This window comes from Neoarius graeffei, chromosome 2 (assembly GCF_027579695.1).
Source record: "Neoarius graeffei isolate fNeoGra1 chromosome 2, fNeoGra1.pri, whole genome shotgun sequence".
NCBI classification, from domain to species: Eukaryota; Metazoa; Chordata; class Actinopteri; order Siluriformes; family Ariidae; genus Neoarius; species Neoarius graeffei.
In genome coordinates, this window is record NC_083570.1 from 66,521,607 (window position 1) to 66,545,377 (window position 23,771).

Sequence of the window (23,771 nt, forward strand, 5' to 3'; positions counted from 1 at the left end):
TTACATTAATGGCGTTTAGCAGACCCTCTTATCCAGTGCTACGTACAACATTCCCAGAGCAGCTGGGGGTTAGGCGCCTTGCTCAAGGACCCTTCAGCTATTCCTGCTGGTCTAGGGAATCGAACCAGCAACCTTATGGTCCCAAAGCTCTAACTATTAGGCTACGGCTTCCCCATTACAAGTTGACTTTTACTAGAAACACACAAACTGTCACAGATTACGTGATGTTATTTTTATTCCCTGTGACCCTACAATGAAAACAGTCGATAAGAGAAGTGAGCCATCTCTCTCTCTCTCTCCACCCCGTCTTTGTTACACAGTGCAAAAACAGAGGCACTCTCTCAGAGCGGTGCTAGTTGTTAGCTAGTAGGCTAGCTGCTTGCCCGCTTCCCCTGCGGCCTGGCTGGAGATGCGTGGAAGATGTCCGTGTCGGGGCTCAAGGCTGAGTTAAAGTTCTTGGAGTCAATTTTTGACCCGAATCACGAGCGTTTCAGGATTATCGACTGGAAACCCGACGAGCTTAGCTGTCAGTTTAATGTGACTGGTGAAAAACTACTGATCATCCATTGCAATATTACGGTAAGACGCAACTAGCTAGTTAGCCTAATCGTTCCTTAGCAACACATAAGCTAGAGTTAGTTTGCTGGCTAAAATAAGCGGCGGAATCTTTGTAAAATATTTTAATATTGTTTAAGAGCAGTGTCTCCATGTTGTCACTAAACGAGCTCTAGTAAACCCTTTATCGTCTGCTCTGCTCTTATTTCAACCCAATCCTTTTAAATTTTATACCCAAGGAGCTAATTCGGTTTTGGGGTTAAACAAGTTCTAACTAGTAATTAAAGTTGGCCAGATGTCTACTCGGTCGCCGCTGTTAGATAATTAGTTTAGTAATCTGGCTACTGTATCCTTAAAAAAAATAAACTACAGTAGGGTCTCTAAAGTTTCCAAGTAACTCATTTCTAACTGCGTTGCAACACATCTGTTTATCCGGCTAATGCACTGCTACAAGTTAGCTACCGATTGCTGTTCGCTTGAGGTGAATTAGCACTAGCAACCTGCGCATAAAGTTAAGACGTAGTTAGCTGAGACATAAATAATGGCAACCGAGTGTTAATGATCTGCTAGGCCCTGTATCAGCTGGCTGAGGGCTACGAGGGAATGTTCCTGTTATTCCATGACGGTATGTGAGACTTTAGCCAGGTAACTAGCAGATTGGTGACTACTTGCCTAGGTAGCTAATCTTTCCTTTTGGAAAAAAAAATCCAAGGAGCTAAAAAGTGGCTACAGACTCCGAGGTTGTTAAATATTTTGCTAGTCGCGCCATTACCTAATCCGCCAACAATGTCTTCAGATATTAAAACCTAAAAGCACCAATAGAGTAAAGAATCTTGTTAGTGGCCTGTCAGGTAATGCTAGGTAGGTAGTTTACGCTTCTGATGAAGTTGTCATCTCTGGAAACCCGAGTGAGTGACTAGTGCTAGTCAGTCAGGGTCTTGTGCTCATGGATTGATGATGAGCAGCTTGTGCAACCGAGATGAAATGCCTGCTAGCTTAGCAACAAGCTACTTCACAGCCACACTTGGGCATCTGTTGTATTAGTGACATGTGTATGGGGTCTAAAAGGCCATGCTAACATGTAGAGAACTGGGCTAGATATAGTCACGGAGTGCTTTATTCGGAACACTGTACTAATCCTGGGTAGAGCCTCGCTTTGTCCTCAAAACAGCCTCAGTTCTTCGTAGCATGGATTCCACAAGATATTGGAAACGTTCCTTTGAGGCTCTGGTCCATGTTGATATGACTGCATCGCACAATTCCTGCAGGTTTTTCAGGTGCACCTTCACACTGCAGAAAGTAAAATCTAACCAAGATTAAATATCTTAAAGTGCCGTTCCACCATTGGATGTATTCTTTGGCATAAAATACAATATATTTTGACAACATATATAAATGGTATCACTAGATAGAGAAATCTTTTAGCTTCAAAATGATATATCAAACATAATTTTTTGACAACGACAAGTATATTAATTTTGCGACCAAAGTCACCTACCCTTTTAATTTCCGCGCGTGATGTCATCGGCAGGTTCCCCTTCTTGTGTACCACGTGACGTGGCACATATTATCAGCAATGGCGGCTAGAACGCGATAAAAATAATACCAATAAATCTAGCTAATACCAATAAATCTAGCTAACTGAAAGATTAACTCAAAATTTTTCGCAATTTTTTTGGCCCCCATATACGAGGAGAAATGACTCTCTTACTTTGGGGGTTTCCTGGTCTAAAAATAGACCGACACGTGGTACACAAGAAGGGGAACCTGCCGATGACATCACATTTCACTACCGCGCGGAAATTAAAAGGATAGGTGACTTTGGTCGCAAAATTAATATACTTGTCGTTGTCAAAAAATTATGTTTGATATATCATTTTGAAGCTAAAAGATTTCTCTGTCTAGTCATGTTGTCATAAAATATATTGTATTTTATGCCAAAGAATACATCCAATGGTGGAATGGCACTTTAAATCAAGACAAAATATGCTTGTTATTTGTCTGCCAAGATAATTCTCCTTTCCAGGCAGGTTTTGTGTACGAGTATTTCACTTACTTTAAGCATTTTTCCCCTCAATTATCTTAAGGTATTATAACTTGTTATTGAGATTTTATTACTGGTTATGAGTAAGTTCTGTCTTAAAATGAGAATTACCATAATTTCATCGGTGTTGTATTAACCATGACAAGTTTGTCAAAGTCAGAATTTCTTATTTCAAGCATCTTATCCTTTCTTTTAATCTCTTAACACAAAACAGATAACTAATGCCGCTTTTCCACGACAAACGCGGCTGAGCCGTGCCGAGCTGAGTCGAGCTGAGCGGGGCTGTTGGAGTTGCATTTCGACTACAACCGCGCTGAACCGTGCTGGCTGGAAGTGGGTGGACACATTGGGTGGAGTTAGCGAAAGTGGGTGGACGTCACGTGATGTCGTTAAGCAGCACAAACAGTGACATCAGTGAGCTTTTAAGCGGTAGTCTCACGACCCGAATAGTAAACAATAAACATGGAGGACATGGAGTCGTTAGTGTTGCTGGTCTTGGTGCTGTGGCTTGTTGTCACCGACAACGCCAACAGATACTGGCAAGAGCGTATAGATGAGGCGAGGCGCATAAGGCTTCAGAAATTCTCGTAATTCGTAATTCTTCTTCTTCCGGGTTTACGGTGTTTACAGATCCCAGTGTGCTCGCGGGGCATGTGTGGGCATGTGAGGACACTCCTCCTCACCAATCAGTGCACAGGGGAGTGTCTGCTCACGCCCCCAGCCTCACTTGGCTCGCTTTGGCTCGCTTCAGCCCCACTCCAAAACGGTGCGAGTTTTAGGGGCTAAGCAGGGCTGAAGTGAGCCGAGTCGTGCTGTTTTTTGGTAGTCGAAACGCGAGCCGTGTCGGGCTGAAGTGAGCTGAAGCGAGCTAAAGTGAGCTGAAAAAGGGTAGTGGAAAAGGGCCATAAATGAAATGAATTGTTGTATTGTCAATCTGGCAACAAAAATAGGCTACAAAATGGATTGGTTTGTTGTTTTGATTTTGATTTATTTGGCGGTCTCAGTTGGTATAAACACTTACGTAAACAGAGCACACCAATATGCCCAGATGAAATAGTCAGACTTGGTTGGGGGACAAAGTATCTAGCATGTTAAAGTGAGTAGTACAACTTTACTTGTTTTTAGTATAAATACACTAGTTTTAAGACATCTGTGGGGTTTCTAAAGCTAGATATATTTACTTGTTTTTAAAAAGCTTGCCAAGTCAAATTTTCTTGTTCTGTTGGCAGATAATTTTGCTCATCTCATTTCATTATCTCTAGCCGCTTTATCCTGTTCTACAGGGTTGCAGGCAAGCTGGAGCCTATCCCAGCTGACTACGGGCGAAAGGCGGGGTACACCCTGGACAAGTCGCCAGGTTATCACAGGGCTGACACATAGACACAGACAACCATTCACACTCACATTCACACCTACGGTCAATTTAGAGTCACCAGTTAACCTAACCTGCATGTCTTTGGACTGTGGGGGAAACCGGAGCACCCGGAGGAAACCCACGGGGAGAACATGCAAACTCCGCACAGAAAGGCCCTCGCCGGCCACGGGGCTCGAACCCAGACCTTCTTGCTGTGAGGCGACAGCGCTAACCACTACACCACCGTGCCGCCCCTAATTTTGCTTATTTTAAGTAAAATATTCCTCATTTTATTACTTTTTTTTTTTCTTGTTTTTGTAAGCCGGGTTTTTGCAGTGCATTCTGTGAATCTCCTCTTCTATCACATCCCAAAGGTGTTCTGTTGGATTCAGGTTTACAGTCTGGTGACTGTGAAGGCCACTGAAGAACACTGAACTCATTGTCATGTTCATGAAACCAGTTTGAGATGACTTTTGCTTTGTGACATGGTGTATTGCCATCCTGGAAGTAAGCATCAGAAGATGGTAAATTGTGGCGATGAAGGGATGCACATGGTCAGCAACAATACTCATAGTCTGTGGCATTCAAATAATGATTGATTGGTATAAACGGGCCTAAAGTGTACCAAGAAAACATTCCCAACACCATTACACCACCTCCACCAGCCTGGACTGTTGACACAAGACAGACTGAGTCCATGGAGCGTGCCAAATTCTGACCCTCCCACCTGTGTGCCTCAGCAGAAATCGAGATTCATCAGATCAGGCTGTTTTTTCCAGTCTGCACCTGTCCAGTGCCTACTACAGCTTCAATTTTCTGTTCTTGGCTGAAAACAGGACGGTGGAACCCAACTTGATCATCTGCTGTTGTAGCCCATCTGCCTCAAGATTCAACATGTGCATTCTGAGATGCTTTTCTGTTCACCACAATTGTACGTGGTGGTTATCTTGGTTATTGTAGCCTTTCTGTCTGCTCGAACCAGTCTGGTGGTCCTCAGTTGACCTCTCATCAACAATGTGTTTGTCTGCAGAGCTCCTGCTCACTGGATGTTTTTTGTTTATTGCACCATTCTGTGTAAACTCAGAAGTCTGTTGAGAGCATGAAAATCCCTGGAGATCAGCATCTCTAAGAGTACTCAAACCAGCCAATTTGGCATCAGTAATTATGCCACCGTCAAAATCACTGCACTCGCACTTTTCCCCAATCTGATGGTTGTGATCATTACCAAAACCTGCTAGCTCTTATCTGCTTGATTTTATGCACTGCACTGCTGCAACATAATTAGCTGGTTAGATAATCGCATGAATGTGTAGGTGTTCCTTATTAGATGTTCCTAATAAAGTGGGTTTTTTTTGTGTGATGTATAAAATTTCTCAACATACATGCCATAGTTTATTATGGTCAGTATAGTTTGCAAAATTAGTTACAAATAAAAAATGCAAAATAAGTCAAGAGTAACTTTTTGCATGCTAACTACCACCACCCACGGGTGCCGTCAGAAATTTTGGGCCCCATGAAAGATTAGAATTTTGGGCCCCCCAACTTTGCCCACCCTCGTCACAATTGCACTATTGTCATTATTTGACTTTTGATAGCCCATGGACCTTGAGTTTGTGACTTTATTACATTTTATGTATTAACCTACCAGGGACTAGATGAAAACTGGTCAGTGACTAATTCTGGTGCATTTACAATCACAAATGAAAATTCAAGATTTTGCCACATGCCTTCTCAGTTTCTTCCTGCTCTTCCTTACTCTCTGCTGCTTCTTCCTCACCACCTGTGCTGCTGGTACTCCCCCTGTTCTCTTCCTGTGCTTCAACATTTCTGTTGTCCTCCCTGGCTGCTGCATCATGGCCTGATGAGGGGCCTGGCTCTGTTATCAGCAATGCATGCAAGTTAGTTGATGCATTCAAGTTTGATGCATTTAAATGAACTCCATACTCAGTAGCCTTACAAATGTTACCCATAAAAGACAGGAAACATCTTATTATAAATTTATTTCAAAGTGACACGGAGTGACATTTCAATTTGATCAATTACGTACGTATTTCTTCATATGTTGTAACCTCTAGCCCTCTTTTATGTGTGCTGCGCTTTCTCCAGCTCCTCAGTTTGAAACCAATGGTTTAGAACGTGTGAACATTCCACACACGTAACCATGTCAAACACTTGACTGGTGTCCGTTATTAGCAACACTTTAATCTAGCAAACTGTGGCGCTCGCTCATTAAAAACTTCAGTCCTAAAGCATTTATGGGTTGTATTGCTGCTTACCTCCTTCTCCCATCCCCGCAAACTAGTCACCTTTCGGAGAAATTTGCCGTTTTGATCCCAAAATAGGTCACTTGTGTGAATCGTGTAGATCCGAAGAGTTTTTTTTTTTTGGGGGGGGTGCGCGAGGCTACGTTGCCGAACATTTGGTTTCAATGTACTACTACTTCAAAGTACTACTACTACTTTCCTCCTCACACCCACATTCAGACCATTTCCGCCTTCTTCATACTTCAAACGTCTCTCTGATTGGATGACATTCCAACGAGCCAACAGTCTTACAGAACGCTGGACAGTATCCGCGAATTGTAACTGAATAGAGGTGTGGTTTTCTTGAATACGGGTGTGTATAGGAGGATGGCAGAGATCATCCAAACGCAATGCAGAACGGGACACCGAGTCTTGAAAACAGCTCACGGAATCATATTTTCTGATTTTTTTCCGGAACTCTATATTACATCTGGAGACGGAAAAACATTTTTAGTATGCGGAGAAAGCTGTGTTACGATGAGTGCGATTTAAAGAGGCTGTAGGGTGGTTTTTTTTGGTACCTGTGATTTGGTGGTCTGTGAGTCGCGTTTTTATGACGTAAGACGCAAGGGGCGGGGCTGTTACGTTTGAACCGAGCGCGCGACACAGATGATGTTTCTGTGGGCTGAAACAAAACAGAAAAAAATGTCAAATCAGTTTGAATAAAGTAATTTTTTGTTGAACATAAGGATCTATAAACGCGTGTTTTGGGTAAGAGAAATCATTTTTATGTGAAACTATTGGTGGGATTGTCAAAATTATAACGTAATGTGTTGATCTCGGTTGTATTCAGAGAACCAGTTAGTTGTGAGTGAGAGAGAGAGAGAGAGAGTGTGTGAGTGAGAGAGAGAGAGAGATATTCTCTCTCTCTCTCACACACACACACACACACACACTCTCTCACACCATGAATTTGGCAGCACTGAAGGAAAGGAGGGCTGAATTTGGTGTCCAGCCATCTACCAGTGCTGCTGGTAATAGGGCAGAGGTGGTGAAGAAGGATAGCATGGCGCGAAAGAGGCACATGGCAGAGCAGCATAAACGTGCCCTTGAACGGCTTGTTCGGGCCAAAAGGTCTAAAAAATGATAAACTGGTCTGCTAAAGAAAGTTTCCAGTGTCACACTTCAAAAATTACTTTTTTAAATTCAAATTTTACTTTTTATACTTTTCCTTCCTTAATGGTAATGTAATGAGGTGTCAGATGCAAAACTGAAAATTGCAAAGCTAAAAATGGAATAAATCTTGTCTTTGTTTTAAATGTTGTCGTTTCCCTTTATTTTCCTTGATCGCACGCTGTTTAAGGGGGCCGGGGGGTTACCGGTAGTTTGTCACCTTTTTCAACCCTCATGAGTTTGCAAGTATGTTCTCCAAAGGGGGTTCAGTGGTTTGGTAGGGCGGAGGTCCCCCTGAGGCTGAATCTGTGCATATTTAGGGCACCCCATTAGTTATGAAACTGGTTATTAGCACTAGTTATTAGCACCAGCATAATGTAATATTTCATCTTGTTTATCACACAAGTCAGTTCAGTTATTAAAATGGAAAAAATGTCACTGTACAAACTGTAAAAGTGTTCTCTTGATAGGCTAATCCAACCACGTTCATACTGTTCATTTACCATTCGCTAATATTTTGAACACATGTGAGCGATAGCTACCTTTCTTTGGGAAAAACTGAGTGAGCAGTTGCCTGCCTCTCCGGTCCCTCTCAGCTTTCAGCTGCCTTTCTTTACGTTTTTGACAGCCACTCTTCATATTTAGCGATCATAGACTGTACGCACTCCACTGCTGGCTGGCTGCTGCACCGCGACACAGCAGCAAGTAGCGTTGCACTGATCAGCACACAGATTTAACGCATCGCGCTTCTACCAGAACTGGACCGTACCATTTCGCAAAAGGGGGAGGGTTAAATTACAATAATGTTGAAGAACTCAAGAAATAGACAACCTTGTTCAATTAGCTCATTTTACCAGATGGAATATTGCATTGTTATTAGAGATGCACCGATACCACATTTGTGAAAACCGATACGAGTATGAGTACTATCATTTCAGTACTTGCCGATACCGAGTACTACCGATACCGATACTGTTGATGTTATTAAAATATAATTTTTCAAAAATTGCAGCATTTGAATATTTAATAGGCCTACTTTATCTATTTCCCGTGAATGTTGTTTTCTAACTGGAGTGATCATGCACACGGGTTCACATTGACAATCTCCGCTGCTCCAGAAGCGCAGAGTAGCCTTGAGTCCACGTCACACAGCCAGACAGCGCCTCTTCACGGTAGTGCTTATCTTTTGCAACATTGTTACAATAATGTTGCAAAACCTAAGCGCTGCTGCGCTATGCCTACTAGGCCTACATAGCAATGTTGCAAAAGAAGCGCTACCGTGAAATGAAGAGGCGCTGTCTGCTGGCAGTGTAACGTGGACTACAAGGCTATCTGCGCTTCCGTGTGCAACATTCACTCCCAGAAAACTACACTCATTGCAAAAAGCCTACACAAAGAATTAAATATTTAGCTGCTGCAATTTCTGAAAAAGGCTGCTATTTATTTGGATTAGATTACAATGTCCAACTTTCAAAGTCAAAGACTTGCACTCTTGCAACATGTAAGACCGATTGTTGATGAAGGGAGGAGAGAGCAGTGAGTTACCACATGCAGCGTGATCATTTCACTCCGCTGGTCACTTACCCCCTCTATCATTGGCCTTCCGCAACATTGCGGTCTTGGTTGACTTAAGGGTTGTTCTGGTGGTGCGCTTAAACTACTCCAATTACATTTAGCAACAAGACAAGGGCGTGAAAGGGAGGAGCAGTGACCATCGCAACATCACAGAGAGCGCACAAGATAACAGTGGCGGCCGGCGACGATGTATTATTTAATTTCCATCGCCAGTAATGCAGACTAATATATGCCCCCCCCCTCATGTGCGCACATCCTGCTGTGTGCTGCAGGAGAGTTGAATGCCTCGAGCACGCTCTTGTTCAGTCGCAGAACTTGTTAGGCAGACGCTGTTGCTGTCCATTCGCAACATCGCGTCCCGTGCTCGTGGAGCTCCATACCTGTAGATGGGACGTCAATTTCCTTGGTCTTAGCGTTGCCCTCAACTGAAACAAGTTGGAAAACTCAATCAGCCATTTCTTAAAGCTCTCTCTCTCAGTCTTCACTCTTAAACTCTCCCGGTTGGACTCGTACTTAAAAACTCTGCCGGTTGGATTCACCTATACAAAAATCTGATTTTCATTTGTTTGTTAGTGAGTAGCCTGTCCTATAAAACCCTTACCTAGGCGAATAGCCAACATTAAAAAAGGACAACGTTGGGGATCTTAGCGTAGGCCTATCTGCGTATGGCAGCGAAAGGGAGTGGAGTGTGGAGAGATGTTTAAAATGACAGTGTTGGGGAAAGATGTTGTGACGGCACTGTTTCATGACTACGCAAACACATCTTCGTCATGGAAAAATGGGTTGTCGAACAATTTTTTTTTTTGTCTTCTGACAAAATTAGCCTACGCTCAATGCTTGAGATTTACAATTTTTTTCCTGGGAGAGGCTTTTTTTCCTCGAACGGACGCTGGCAAAAGGCGCTTCACGGAACACTATCGGCACATGGTATAGCCTATCATATTATGCTCAAGCCTGAGCTCAACAATGCTTCAGTTTTTTTTTCTCTCTCGAATGGAACAAAAAGCGCTGCGGGGAACATTGGTATCGGCACATGGGATCGGCACTGGTATCGGTTCATGGTATCGGCAACTGTTTGACGAGTATGAGTATATTAGTGGAGTATCGGGGCCGATGCCGATGCCAGTATCGGTGCATGCTTAATTGTTATTTCAAAAGTCTTATTAAAATCATTAAAAGCATATTATCAGCCCCTTAAAGGGCCCCATGGCAGTGCTGGGCCCCTAGAATTGTTCTAACCTTTCCCCCCCTGGCGGCGCCCATGCCGCCACCAACATGCTTCACTGTGAGGATGGTGTTCTCAGGGTCATGAACAAAGTTCTTTGTGCCAAGGCCAGAAAGTTTTGCTCTCGTAGGAGAATGTTTTTCTTCCTGTTTGCAGAGTCTCCAACATGCCTTTTGCAGGGCTTCAGGCTGCAACCATTTATTTTTGGAGACAGTGCAACTAAATTTTATAACTAGGCACACCAGGGCAACTTGCAAATTATGGCACCAGTTGTTATTAATTTTTAAATCATTGTGTATCACATGAAACACCAGGAGGGAGCAAGAATTGGGGTGTGTGCACATGCGTGCATGCAAGGAGATCGCGAGTGATTAGAGTGGCGAGCTAATATGGTTGTATGAGGGTGAAATGGGTGGGTCACGTCCAACGTCATATCTGCCTCATTAGATAAGCAAGACATGAAGTGATGGTCAGCTAAGCTCGCTGTTCACAATATTGTAAACTAACGTATGTTTTCGCTTTATCAGGATGTCCTAGCAATCTTTACAAGGACGATGATGTAGATTGGGCTCCTACGCGGAACTAGATAGATAAGGTAAATGAGACGATCCACATAAACACAAAAGCAGAGCTCATAATTTAACAGCACGAAACTGCTTACCCAGCCATGCAGTTACAGTGAGCTGTGATAACTTCTCCGTCCTGTTTCACCAATACGGAGGTCTTTAAAGGGGTTTCTGTGGAGCTTTGTGAATGATTTACCTGGAGAGAAGAGTAGGGAGGATTGAGAATCGAGCAGCTGTGGTTTGTTTACACCCAATACTAAAACTTGTAACGTCCTAGCAAACATTGCAAAGATGCGTACAAAAAGCCCAAAAATGCCTGCTTCCCCGGGCATTTATCTTGTGGTGTTTTGATCCCCAGAACGTTAACCCAGCCACATGTAAAAAGTTGTATGCCTCCATGCTCTTCCAGGTTTTCATCTGTTTGTCTGTATAGAAGGATGTCTGCAGCACCAGGTAGTCTGAGATGTCGGGGAACTCGATGGATGGATAATTTGCCAACTGATAGGAAAAATCCGTCTTTACTAGTGTCTAAGGATCTATCCCATTGTGAAGAGCAACTTGAAGGTAGCTTGACCGTGCATTGGCCTCTAAACTGTGAAAATGGAGATGGTTTCACTAGCTCTTCACATAACGGCAGCCAAATTGGCTTGTCTGACCACCACTTCATTCACTGGAAGTAAACTCGCAAGCAAAAGTCACGTGACTGAATACAACCTATTCGCTGTGGTCAGTGAATGACTGGAAATTGCGTTGCAAGGTAACTCTGTGAAAACAAACGCTGGTCATCTAACATGAGGCTAGTGAGCTTGTTTGTTCACGAGAGGTAACTAGCAATCAGTAACTTGCTAAATAAAATTAAAATAAGTTCCATGTAGGTTTCTTTGGCTCCAACTAATTCCCATAAACTGTATAATACCTAAAATTAGTTCATAATTTTTGCAAAGTTAATTTTTATTACATGTGGGCATTTAAGTTTGATGCTTCCCCCCCCCACCCCAAATCAGAAAAAGTTGGGACAGTGTGTTGAAATCAAAATTAAAACAATGATATTTGTAAATAATTGTTGACCTGTATTGCACTCAGAATAATACAACAGCACGTTATTTGATGTTTTACCTCAGGAGTTTGTTTGTTTTTCAAAATAAACACATTTTAACTTTGATTTCGGCAACGCATTTCAAAAAAGTTGGGAAGGTAAAGTCTTTGCCACTTTGTAATGTTGCCGTTGCTTCTCACAACACTTAAAATGTTTAGGGACTGATGAATTGTTTCAGGTAGGCATATCGGACGCCCGCTGGCCGTGGTGTGAAAATTGGGCACACAGCCGCTCATCTAAGTTTCCAAATCCGTCATTGCTTATTTCTTGAATATTTTCTATCGTGAATATGATCACTGGAAAGCAGAGAAGCTTTTTAAAGAAATTTATCTCGTTAAGATCTGTTCAGTACTTTTGGAGTAGCGGCAGGTTGAAATTGGTACAACAGAGTTCACTGTCTGCTTGCGTGATGCTGGGAAACCACCGGTGCTTTTTGAGTCATGGGAAAGCGGTCAGGCTCTCTCTTCTGATCAGCTTCCGACGAGATTACTCATTGATATCAATCGGATAACTTTTATAGGGATGTTCTGTATCTCTCACTGTTTCTGATGAAGTATTCACAAAATTTTCCGTCAGCGAGTTTTGATGTCATGCTTCACGGGAGACTTTTCATGGCTTTACCTACTTATTTTTTCAAATCAAACTGATTAATGTAAATAAACATTTTAGAATATAACTGTAGCTGTTTTGATGAAAATTATTGAGATCGTCGTGGTCGGAATGATATTTTAAAAAAAGCCAGAAGTCAGAAACGCGAGTTTCAGTTCAGTTAATTGTAATTGTTTATTGGCTGTGACTCACACAGCTTTCAAGGCTAACCTCGAAAAAACTGTGAATATTAATTGAAATAATCATTTATAGTCTTCTTTATTGGGTGGCACGGTGGTGTAGTGGTTAGTGCTGTCACCTCACAGCAAGAAGGTTCCGGGTTTGAGCCCAGTGGCCAACGGGGGCCTTTCTGTGCGGAGTTTGCATGTTCTCCCCGTGTCCGCGTGGGTTTCCTCCGGGTGCTCCGGTTTCCCCCACAGTCCAAAGACATGCAGGTTAGGTTAACTGGTGACTCTAAATTGACCGTAGGTGTGAATGTGAGTGTGAATGGTTGTTTGTCTCTGTGTCAACCCTGCGATGACCTGGCGACTTGTCCAGGGTGTACCCCGCCTTTCGCCCGTAGTTAGCTGGGATAGGCTCCAGCTTGCCTGTGACCCTGCACAGGAGTAGTGGCTACAGATAATGAATGGATGGATAGTTTATTTTGATAGAGAAGGGTAGATGTGAATGACATTTAATACTTATTTATGCAGATTTTATCATTAACATTTATATTGCACAAATAAAGCCATTTGGTGAAATTTTGAAGAAGAGTGTACTGATTTAAGTTTTTACCTAATTAGCATAATCATCTCGTCTCATTATCTCTAGCCACTTTATCCTGTTCTACAGGGTCTCAGGCAAGCTGGAGCCTATCCCAGCTGACTACGGGCGAAAGGCGGGGTACACCCTGGACAAGTCGCCAGGTTATCACACGGCCGACACGTGGACACAGACAAACATTCACACCTGCAGGCAATATAGAGTCACCAGTTAACCTAACCTGCATGTCTTTGGACTGTGGGGGAAACGGGAGCACCCGGAGGAAACCCACACGGACACAGGGAGAACATGCAAACCCCGCACAGAAAGGCCCTCGCCGGCCACGGGGCTCGAACCTGGACCTTCTTGCTGTGAGGCAACAGCACTAACCACTACACCACCGTGCCGTCCCCTAATTAAATACTAAGTTGCATAATTTGTTTTTACTAATGTTTAAAACTTTGGCCGAATCCCATTTCACCCCTTGGACCAACCCCAAGAAATCCCATTTCACCCCTTGGACCAAGAAATTAGAATTGGGATTGGGCCTTTGTATTCAGTATACAACCATCGATGTGCCTGCCAATTTCCATGTAAATATTTTGAAAGATAGTTATTAAGAAAAAAACATTTGATCTCATTTGTTAATGAGTCCCATTTTGGACCTTGTTATCCTAATACATAATATTACGGCAGTTTTCTAAAAAGTAAGCCTTTTTTTTTCTTTTCCTTTCCTATCTTTGATTTGTAATAGCTCAAGAACGGAAAACCATTTTAATTGTGTAAAAAAGTATGATGTTCTGAATTCAATGAGACCAGTTTCAAGTAATTTGGTTTGAATTAGAATTTTCACCTGACATGCCTAGCCATAGATGAAATGATGGTTCTTGATGCAGTGCCATCTGAGGGATCAGAGATGATGAGTGTTCAGCTTAGGCTTGTGCCCTTGCCTTTTATGCACTGAAATTCCTCCAAGTTCCTTGAATCGTTTAATGATATGTACTGTAGAGGGTGAAATATCCAAATCCATTCCCTTTTTTTTTTTTTTTTGAGGAGCATAATTTTGTAATTATAAAGTTACCTTGGATGTGTGAGAATCACTAATATATATAATTTTTTTTTTTTTTTTTTTTTTTTTATATTTTATGGGTTGTTTTACAATCAGGGTACAAAGTTTGTGTCACAGGGGTCCAAAATTCAAATTGATTCAAACTGGTTCTTGTACCAGTTTTTAAGTGAAGGACAAGTTAAAGAACAGATTTCAGGTAATTTTTTGACATGTGTATGGTAGTTTTGTGTAATCTGCTATAAGATAAAGAAGATTAAGTGTAGCTTTAAGCAGGGCTGGGAGAAACAAATGAAGTGATTCTTGGAGAGGACATTTTTTTTTGACAATTCAGAATCCACTACTTCCATATGGCCCTTTTCCACTACCCTTTTTCAGCTCACTTCAGCCCGACACGGCTCGCATTTCGACTATCTAAGAACAGCACGACTCCGCTCGCTTCAGCCCTGCTTAGCACCCAAAACTCACACGGTTTTGGAGTGGGGCTGAAGTGAGCCAAACCGAGCTGAGTGGGGCTAGGGGTGTGAGGAGACACTCCCCTGTGCACTGATTGGTGAGGAGGAGTGTCCTCACACGCCCACACACGCCCCGCGAGCACGCTGGGATCTGTAAACACCGTAAACCCGGAAGAAGAAGAATTACGAATTACGAGAATTATGAAGCCTTATGCGCCTCGCCTCATCTATACGCTCTTGCCAGTATCTGTTGGCGTTGTCGGTGACAACAAGCAACAGCACCAAGACCAGCAACACTAACGACTCCATGTCCTCCATGTTTATTGTTTACTCTCCGGGTCGTGAGACTACCGCTTAAAAGGTCACTGATGTCACTGTTTGCGCCGCCTAACGACATCACCTGACGTCCACCCACTTTCGTTAACTCCACCCAATGTGTCCACCCACTTCCAGCCAGCGCGGTTCAGCGCAGTTGTAGTCGAAATGCAACTCCAACAGCCCCGCTCAGCTCAACTCAGCCCAACTCAGCACGGCACGCTCAGCCGCGTTGGTAGTGGAAAAGCGGCAATAGTGCTTTTAAACATAAGGCTGTAAGCTTTGTGTTAGTTGTCTCTAATATTTATGTCCCAATATCTTGACCACATTTTAGGATGAAAATAATCATTTTAGATGTTATTTTATATTGAAAAATTAGCTGTCTCGGAGAGGACATTTTTTTGACACGATTACATATTAATTTGATCAAAATAGTCTGAAAACTTACTGGCATTCAACATTAAAACTTAACTATGTTTCCAATTATATGGAACCAAATATTTGTTTTATGGTATAAAGAATGATTTAAGTGCATCCCTTTTGGAGCTACCTGTGGTCAAAAATGCACTTTTTCTAAATGACACGAGTAATTTTGCTAAATATGACATATACTGCCATACATTCACCAAAAATAACATTATCACCAAATTTTTTTTTGCATGGTAAATAGAGCCATCACAGGGCTACAATAAACAACCAAGTTTATTTAGTCAAACCTTTTGATATTGAAGATGAGTGTTAAATGTGATTTTTAGCTTGCGGACCCTGATTGTAAAACAACCAATAAAATAAGTCTATTGCAGGCATAGTGCAGATCTACTTGCAGACAATGGTGTTCATTTAAGTTCAGCAATTGTCTCATTTGTTATTAAATTCTTATAGTTTATCATATGCAGGGTTTCCTGCAGAAAATCAGTTAGTCAAAGTGGTGACCAGGGGGAGGGGGCGTCGCCTGGGGGGCAATGGCTGCAGCGACAGTTGAGCCGGGGGTTGGGCGGGCGGTGTCCTGTTTGGGCGACGTTGGCAAGAAATCTGGATCACAGGGCCAACAACTTCTTTAAGGGCAACAGCCTTCTTTTATTTACTGAACTCTTTTTATAAATAAAACAGTTAAAGTGCAATAGCAAGATAACATACAATCAAAGTGCAATAACAAAATAAACAATAACTAGACTGCATTTCCGCAGAGAAAATGCAAAGTGTGCTTGCTGAGCTGTAGCAGAACAGCTAAAAGCTAACATGCTAATGCCAACATGTTAACAACTAGCATGCTAAAAGTTAGCATACTAACATAATGCTAACATGCTAATAGATAACATGTTTAATAGATAACATGCTAACAGATAGCATTCTAACATGTTAATGATTAACATGCTATTTGTTAAAATTCTAACACTAAGGCTAATATGCTGACAGTTATGTTAACAGCTAACAGGCTAACATGCTAATGCTAGTATGTTAACTTTTATCATGTTAACATGCTGAGGGTGACATGTTAACAGTTAGCATGCTAACATGCTCAGGCAAACTCGCTAACAGCAAACATGCGAACTCTGCATGCTACCATGCTAATCCTAACATGTTAACAGCTCTCATGATAACATGCTAATGGTGAACATGCTAACAACACGCGAGCTAACAGCAGGCATGGTAACGTGAATGCTTATATGCTAATTGCTATTGTGTGTGGGTGGCACGGTGGTGTAGTGGTTAGCGCTGTCGCCTCACAGCAAGAAGGTCCTGGGTTCGAGCCCCGTGGCCGGCGAGGGCCTTTCTGTGTGGAGTTTGCATGTTCTCCCCGTGTCCGCGTGGGTTTCCTCCGGGTGCTCCGGTTTCCCCCACAGTCCAAAGCAGGGCTTTGAACCGGAATTTTTTTCCTATTGGTTCGTTCCGAACAGAAACGGAATTTTAACGTTTCCGGTTTTGGGTTCCACCATTAAATAGACGTTCCCGAACCGGTTAGAACAAAAAAATTTCGTTCCCGGAACGGTTAATTACGTTCCCTGTCAGCTGTTTAACAAATGGCTATAAAATTATGTCTCTGTCTCATCCAGCTTAAGCCAAATGTAGGCTAATTCTATTACAACCTTCATTAAATAAGACAAGAAATAATTCAAAACAATTATTATTTCAAATGTTGGTGATTTGGATTCTCAGTATGTCTTCCCATCTACACAAACAGAAAAAGTGCCAAAAATGAAAGAGAATTCGTTTAGTGTGTTACCAAAGGCTAGTCAGGCCCTATAGAGGGCTACCGCATGACGTCACCGCGCCGCGAGATTTTGTTAGGCGCCATATTGGAAGTACACATCTATGCAAGTACATACATTCATAACAAACTACAGCTGAAATGTAGCCAGGGCCGGTTCTGCCCTAATCTGGACCCGGGTGCAACATCGCGCAACCCCCCCAAAACCAGTCTAAATCAGGACAACCATCACATAACTATAACTATAAACATTTTATATCAACTATTTTAACTAAATGGGCTATAATAAATCGGGCTGCCTCAGAAAAGTAACCATTCAATGACGCAACTGAAAGCCTGCAGCCACGGCGGGCTGCCTCAGAAAAGTAACCATTTGTCCTACCTTAAAACTCGTTTTGTATTTTCGACCCTCCGTTTATTTTCTTTCCTTTTCTGAAAACCCGATTTGTGTCCAGACATTTTGTTCTGCTACCAACGAACTAACTCGTCAGGTCTCGTCTCTCGAGCCCGCGATGATTCCCGTGGGAAGGGCAACAATTGATACATTTTTATAAACAGCCAATAGGGAGGTTGCATCGTTCAGGCTCTTCTTTGCTCAGACACTCAGTAATGGAGACGTGATGGCAGTCCACCTTCCAGCTCTCTCCATTCAATCAGCGAACGTCACACAGGAAGTGAACCCCAGCGGGTCATAGAAACTTGCGCAGGAGAAGAATGACTATTTGTAGGCTACAGAAACTTTGAGGAACGAAATAAAAACCGGTATTAACCGGTTACCATTATTTTTAATAAGCGTTTCTGTTCCGGAACATAAAAAATAATAAAGTTTCTGGTTTCGTTTCTGTTCCATGTGAAATAGAAAAAGTTCCCGGTTTTCGTTTTCGTTCCTTGAACCGGTTCAAAGCCCTGGTCCAAAGACATGCAGGTTAGGTTAACTGGTGACTCTAAATTGACCGTAGGTGTGAATGGTTGTCTGTGTCTGTGTCAGCCCTGTGATGACCTGGCGACTTGTCCAGGGTGTACCCCGCCTTTCGCCCGTAGTCAGCTGGGATAGGCTCCAGCTTGCCTGCGACCCTGCATAGGATAAGTGGCTACAGATGATGGATGGCTATTGTGTGTGCGTGTAAGTATTCCTAATAAAGTGGCTTCATTGAGTTGAAGTTGATTTGTTGTCAAAGTCTCAAATGAGCAGATCCTTGCCAAATGCATCATCACCTATGGGGGAAGGGAGGAATGACTCAGTCAAGCTTCCACTGATTAGCGGCAAAATGGAGAAAAATGGATGGGTGAAAGGCAAGACAAAGACGAGTGCAGGTCAGAACTTATATCATGTGTGTGATGGGTGATTTGGCCTGAGGTGCCGTATGACGTTTGGTGGATGTGTGGTGAAGTGTTACTGAGCAAAACTCCATTCATTTGAATGGGGCCCAAAATCAGTGGAAGCCTATGGAGGTAAAAAGAGATGCGTGAAAATCAAGGAATAGATGAGTGCAGGTCTCCGATGAGGGGATGGATCTGTGCGGGGACTTGGCCTGAGGCAGCAAGTGAAGTTTCTTGAAGTTTGGTCACTTGGTTAAAAAAATTGATGGAGACTGAAAGTTTTTCTCCTGAAACACCATTCATTTTCAATGGGGCCAAAAATCAATGCAAGCCTATGGAGGAAAAAGGGATGAGCAAAAAGAAAGGAAAAATGTGTGCGCGGGTCAGAACCCCCCCCCCCCCCCCCGTCAAGGCAGGGGGCAGTTGTCAAGGCGGCCGCCCTAACTATAAAGCACTGCGGGAAACCCTGACATGTCCAACAAGCTATTAGTGCCTCCCATCGAGATTTTTGCCAGCTTATTTTCAAAGTTGTCAAGCCCTTGCTGGATATGATGTCACACCACCCAGAACAATAGAATTTGCCAGTGCAAGCAAAAGTGAGATATTGCGAATTCTCAACTTCATGCAAATGAGAACCAGTCATTTCAGTATGTGATGTGTTTGGTACGTGATGTCCTCTAGAGCGAGGGGTGTAACAAAAAAAAGTCTGAACAAGACGGCAGAGGCTAAAGGCTACATGTTGCATAAAAACATTACCTTGTATGTTGATTAAAGTGGTGCGCCTAAATTTTGTACTGGCGTTTTCTAAAATTTGTAGTGATTTTCCAAAATTTTCATTCTTTCCAGTTTTCAGTAATGAATATAATGATGCTGTGAGGGATGTTTAAAGCTTGGGATATTTTTTTTAAGAACCAAACTCTGATTTATACTTTTCCAAAACATAATTTTAGACTTGCTTTGTGCTTATTGGTCTTCATGACGTGGTTTGTTTACTTTTCTATTAAACTCTGGGTTCTCCCAGGCACGGGTGTAATTGTTTTGAGATCATGTGACCACTTGTTTCATACGGAAGTGTATACGTATGCAGTAATAACATTTTTTACATTTGTGAACAAATTTGCAATTATTAACTTTCCCCTTTACTTCAGTATTAAAGATAGAGTAGGTAATTTATTTCTAGAAGAACTGCTATTTCTTGAAATTCTCTTACTATCCCAACTAGGGCTGTCCCAAATTATTATTTTTTTAAACGATTAGTCTAGCAATTTTTTTTTTTCAATTTGACTAATCTAATGATTAATTTTTCAATTAGTCTAACAATTTATGAATTAATGATTATTTTCCCATTACTGGATGAATAAAACAACATACCCAAAATAAATATTGAAAAGTCAATATTTATTAGAATATCTTTTAAGAAAAAAAAACTGCACTACAGGGTATTTTTTTCTGAACACAAATCTCTCAAATCAAACAAGAGCTTGTTCAGTTAATTCAAGTAAAAAACATATTACAGTGCTCAGCGTAAATGAGTGCACTCCCTTTGAAAAGTAACATTTTAAACAATATCTCAATGAACACAAACAATTTCCAAAATGTTGACAAGACAAAGTTTAATATAACATCTGTTTAACTTATAACAGGAAAGTAAGGTTAATAATATAACTTAGATTACACATTTCAGTTTTACTCAAATTAGGGTGATGCAAAAATGAATACACCCCACAACAAAAACTACTACATCTAGTACTTTGTATGGCCTCCATGATTTTTAATGACAGCACCAAGTCTTCTAGGCATGGAATGAGCAAGTTGGTGACATTTTGCAACATCAATCTTTTTCCATTCTTCAACAATGACCTCTTTTAGTGACTGGATGCTGGATGGAGAGTGATGCTCAACTTGTCTCTTCAGAATTCCCCATAGGTGTTCGTTTGGGTTCAGGTCAGGAGACATACTTGGCCACTTTCACCCTGTTCTTCTTTAGAAATCCAACAGTGGCCTTAGATGTGTGTTTAGGATTATTGTCATGTTGGAAAAGTGCATGACGACCAAGGGCACGGAGTGATGGTAGCATCTTCTCTTTCAGTATAGAGCAATACGTCCGTGAATTCATGATGCCATCAATGAAATGCAGCTCCCCGACACCAGCAGCACTCATGCAGCCCCACATAAGGACACTGCCACCACCATGTTTCACTGTAGGCACCATGCATTTTTCTTTGTATTCCTCACCTTTGTGACGCCATACAGTTTTGAAGCCATCAGTTCCAAAAACATTTAACTTGGTCTCATCACTCCAGAGTATAGAGTCCCAGTAGCCTTCATCTTTGTCAGCATGGGCCCTGGCAAACTCTAGGCAGGCTTTTTTGTGCCTGGGCTTTAGGAGAGGCTTCTTTCGTGGATGGCATCCATGCGTGCCATTCCTCTGCAGTGTACGCCGTATTGTGTCACGGGAAATAGTCACCCCAGTTTGGCTTTCTACTTCTTTAGATAACTGCAGTGAACTTGCATGCCGATTTTCTTCAACCCTTCTCATCAGAAGATGCTCCTGTCGAGGTGTTAACTTCCGTGGACGACCTGGACGTCTCTGTGAGAGGGTTTCAGTTCCATCTTTCTTAAATTTTTGTTCTACTTTTGCTACAGTATTCTGAGTAAAGCTTTGCTGATCTTCTTGTAGCCTTCACCTTTGTGGTGTAAAGAAATTATTTTCTTTGGGGAATTCTGAAGAGACAAGTTGAGCATCACTCTCCATCCAGCATCCAGTCACTAAAAGAGGTCATTGTTGAAGAATGGAAAAAGATTGATGTTGCAAAATGTCGCCAGCTTGTTCATTCCATGCCTAGATGACTTGGTGCTGTCATTAAAAATCATGGAGGCCATACAAAGTACTAGATGTAGTAGTTTTTGTTGTGGGGTGCACTCATTTTTGCACCACCGTAATTTGAGTAAAACTGAAAAATGTGTAATCTAAGTTATATTATTAACCTTACTTTCCTGTTATAAGTTAAACAGATGTTATATTAAACTTTGTCTTGTCAACATTTTGGAAATTGTTTGTGTTCATTGAGATATTGTTTAAAATGTTACTTTTCAAAGGGGGTGGACTCATTTACGCTGAGCACTGTATAGTAAACAGAGCAAGTGCAAAAAGAGTAACGCATTTTCTTTTAACAGTAATAGGTAAACTAGTGCATTGAATCTGAATCAACTCTGTTTAACACTCAAGCCCATACACACATTCTCTATCGCCCTCTCCTATTTTCTCTCTCCTCTTTTTTTTTTTTTCCCCCCTCATCTTGCAGTAACAAAAATCTCTCCAAAATAAAAGCAAGAGCTTTTTTTAATCAGTTCGGGTAAAATGCATTTAGTAGTAGGGCAAATGTACTCTGAAGACAGATATATGAATCCAACAACAAAAATAAATGAAACATTCAAGTCACTTTAAAGAGGAATACAAAAATAAAATCATCTTGTAGTAAACGGAGAAAGGGCATCTTGCAGTAAACAAAACAAAAAAAAAACCCTGCAATTTGAGCTACAGTTAACATCACATAACAAACTAGTGCAAAGTAATATACTCCCAGTATCTCTCCCACTCTGCTTTTCTCTCTCCCTTCTCCTTCCCTCTCCCTCTCTTAGGCTGTGTCTCCCCAATCAATTTGAGTGTATCGATGTAAGTGACAGTTAGGCATTACAATGGAGGAATGCCTAACAGCATTAGATGACACTTAACTTTAACATTAGTTAGTAGCGGTGCAGTACTTTTAATGCAAGGCAAAGAAAAAAAAAACATTTAAAACCAAACAGTTAACTGACTAACATAACGTTACTACTAGAAACACATTCCACGTGTTGACAATCCAACATGCTTGAGTGGGAAAGGGACAAAAAAGTGAACAGAACTTTGGGTGTTTTGCTGTCATCATGACTCATAGCCCCAGGGTGTTTCCTCTTCATGTGTTCGTGCATCACCGTCGTGCTAACGTGGTACGCTAACTACGCTTTGCAGAGTCCGCAGACTATGACATTGTTGGCGCGAGTGAAAAATTCCCATACTTTAGAGGACCGTGTGCAGGCCTTTTTTGCAGTGTGTTGTTCTGGTGGATCCATGCTTGTGCTATTACGTGTCGACGCAAATTATTCACGTCGACGAATTTACGTAATCAATTACGTCGACGCATTGTCCCAGCCCTAATCCCAGCAGCAATGAATAAATCAAATGCTCTGATTAAAAAAAAAAGGAAAAATAATCAATCGTCTGCAGCAGTGCATAGTCATGTGTTTTGGAGGGAGGGCTGAAGGGAGTAGGTGGGGTTGGGTGTGGTTTTTTTTCTTATTTTGAAAACCTGGCTTACTCTTGCTGGTTTCTCCAAATTTTCCTACCCTACATTTAATATTTTTTTATTTATTTATGGTATTGAATTAGACCCCTGGGGATGCACTGTAAACAAGGACTTGTGAGCTGTTGACCATCCACAGTTAATTTTTGCACTTATAGGTGGGGAAGATTTGGTTGCTTCTAACTTAAAAGAAACCATTATTGCTTCAGTTTACCCTGCACTGTCTGCATCGCAGCTTCATCTCAGATAACCTCTGACCTCTATTTCTATATTTTAATCATAATAGAATGCAGGTTTTATTTACAACTTGGTCAAAGAGCTGATGTACTGTAAAGTCCTGTTCTGTATTTAGGAGGCTTACCCTTCAACTCCCCCTTTATGGTTTGTGGAATCAGATGATCCAAGTCTGACCGAGGTGTTTGAGCGCCTGGAGGATGTTCGGAAAGGCAGTACCTTGGTAAGAAATTAGTCTGAAATGATCTTGTTTCTCATTTCATCATGTGTTCTTTTGACGTCAGCACCCCGACATCACTCCTAATCAGTAGTTTACAGTGGTGTAATAAGCACTTACAGAAATTGAGTTTAGAGAATTTATTTTTCTCCCCCTCAGCTCCTTCAGCAGTTGAAAAGACTTATCTGTGATCTTTGTCGACTGTATAACCTGCCCCAGCATCCTGACGTGGAGATGCTGGACCAGCCTCTTCCTGCTGCACCGATCAGTCATGAGAGAAAGGTTAACAAAAATCAGTGTATGCAAATGGAAAAGAAACATCTCTTTTTCTAAATTTAAATGGCACTTTTTTGTTGTTCGTCAGCAGCATGTAACGACAGATGAAGTAACATCTGATGAAGAGGAGGAGGAAGAAATGACTGAGGTTTTGT

The 23,771-nt window shown here is 41.8% G+C and overlaps 1 protein-coding gene across 5 annotated transcripts in view; it reads left to right on the plus strand.

The window, feature by feature from the left end:
• Positions 1–290: 290 nt before the first annotated feature.
• The window catches only part of ube2q2 (ubiquitin-conjugating enzyme E2Q family member 2), a 52,293-nt gene continuing 28,812 nt past the window's right edge, over positions 291–23,771 (plus strand). For 3 of the 5 annotated variants that reach the window (XR_009654079.1, XM_060914742.1, XM_060914744.1), the window contains exons 1-4: positions 291–579; positions 23,242–23,346; positions 23,500–23,622; positions 23,705–23,764. Coding sequence is in view for 4 of the 5 variants with exons in the window: in XM_060914742.1 (XP_060770725.1) it covers positions 421–579; positions 23,242–23,346; positions 23,500–23,622; positions 23,705–23,764 (447 nt within the window). In the remaining variant the exon portion in view is untranslated. The remainder of the gene's footprint in view (positions 580–23,241; positions 23,347–23,499; positions 23,623–23,704; positions 23,765–23,771) is intronic. The other 2 variants (XM_060914743.1, XM_060914745.1) reach the window with 2 other exon arrangements.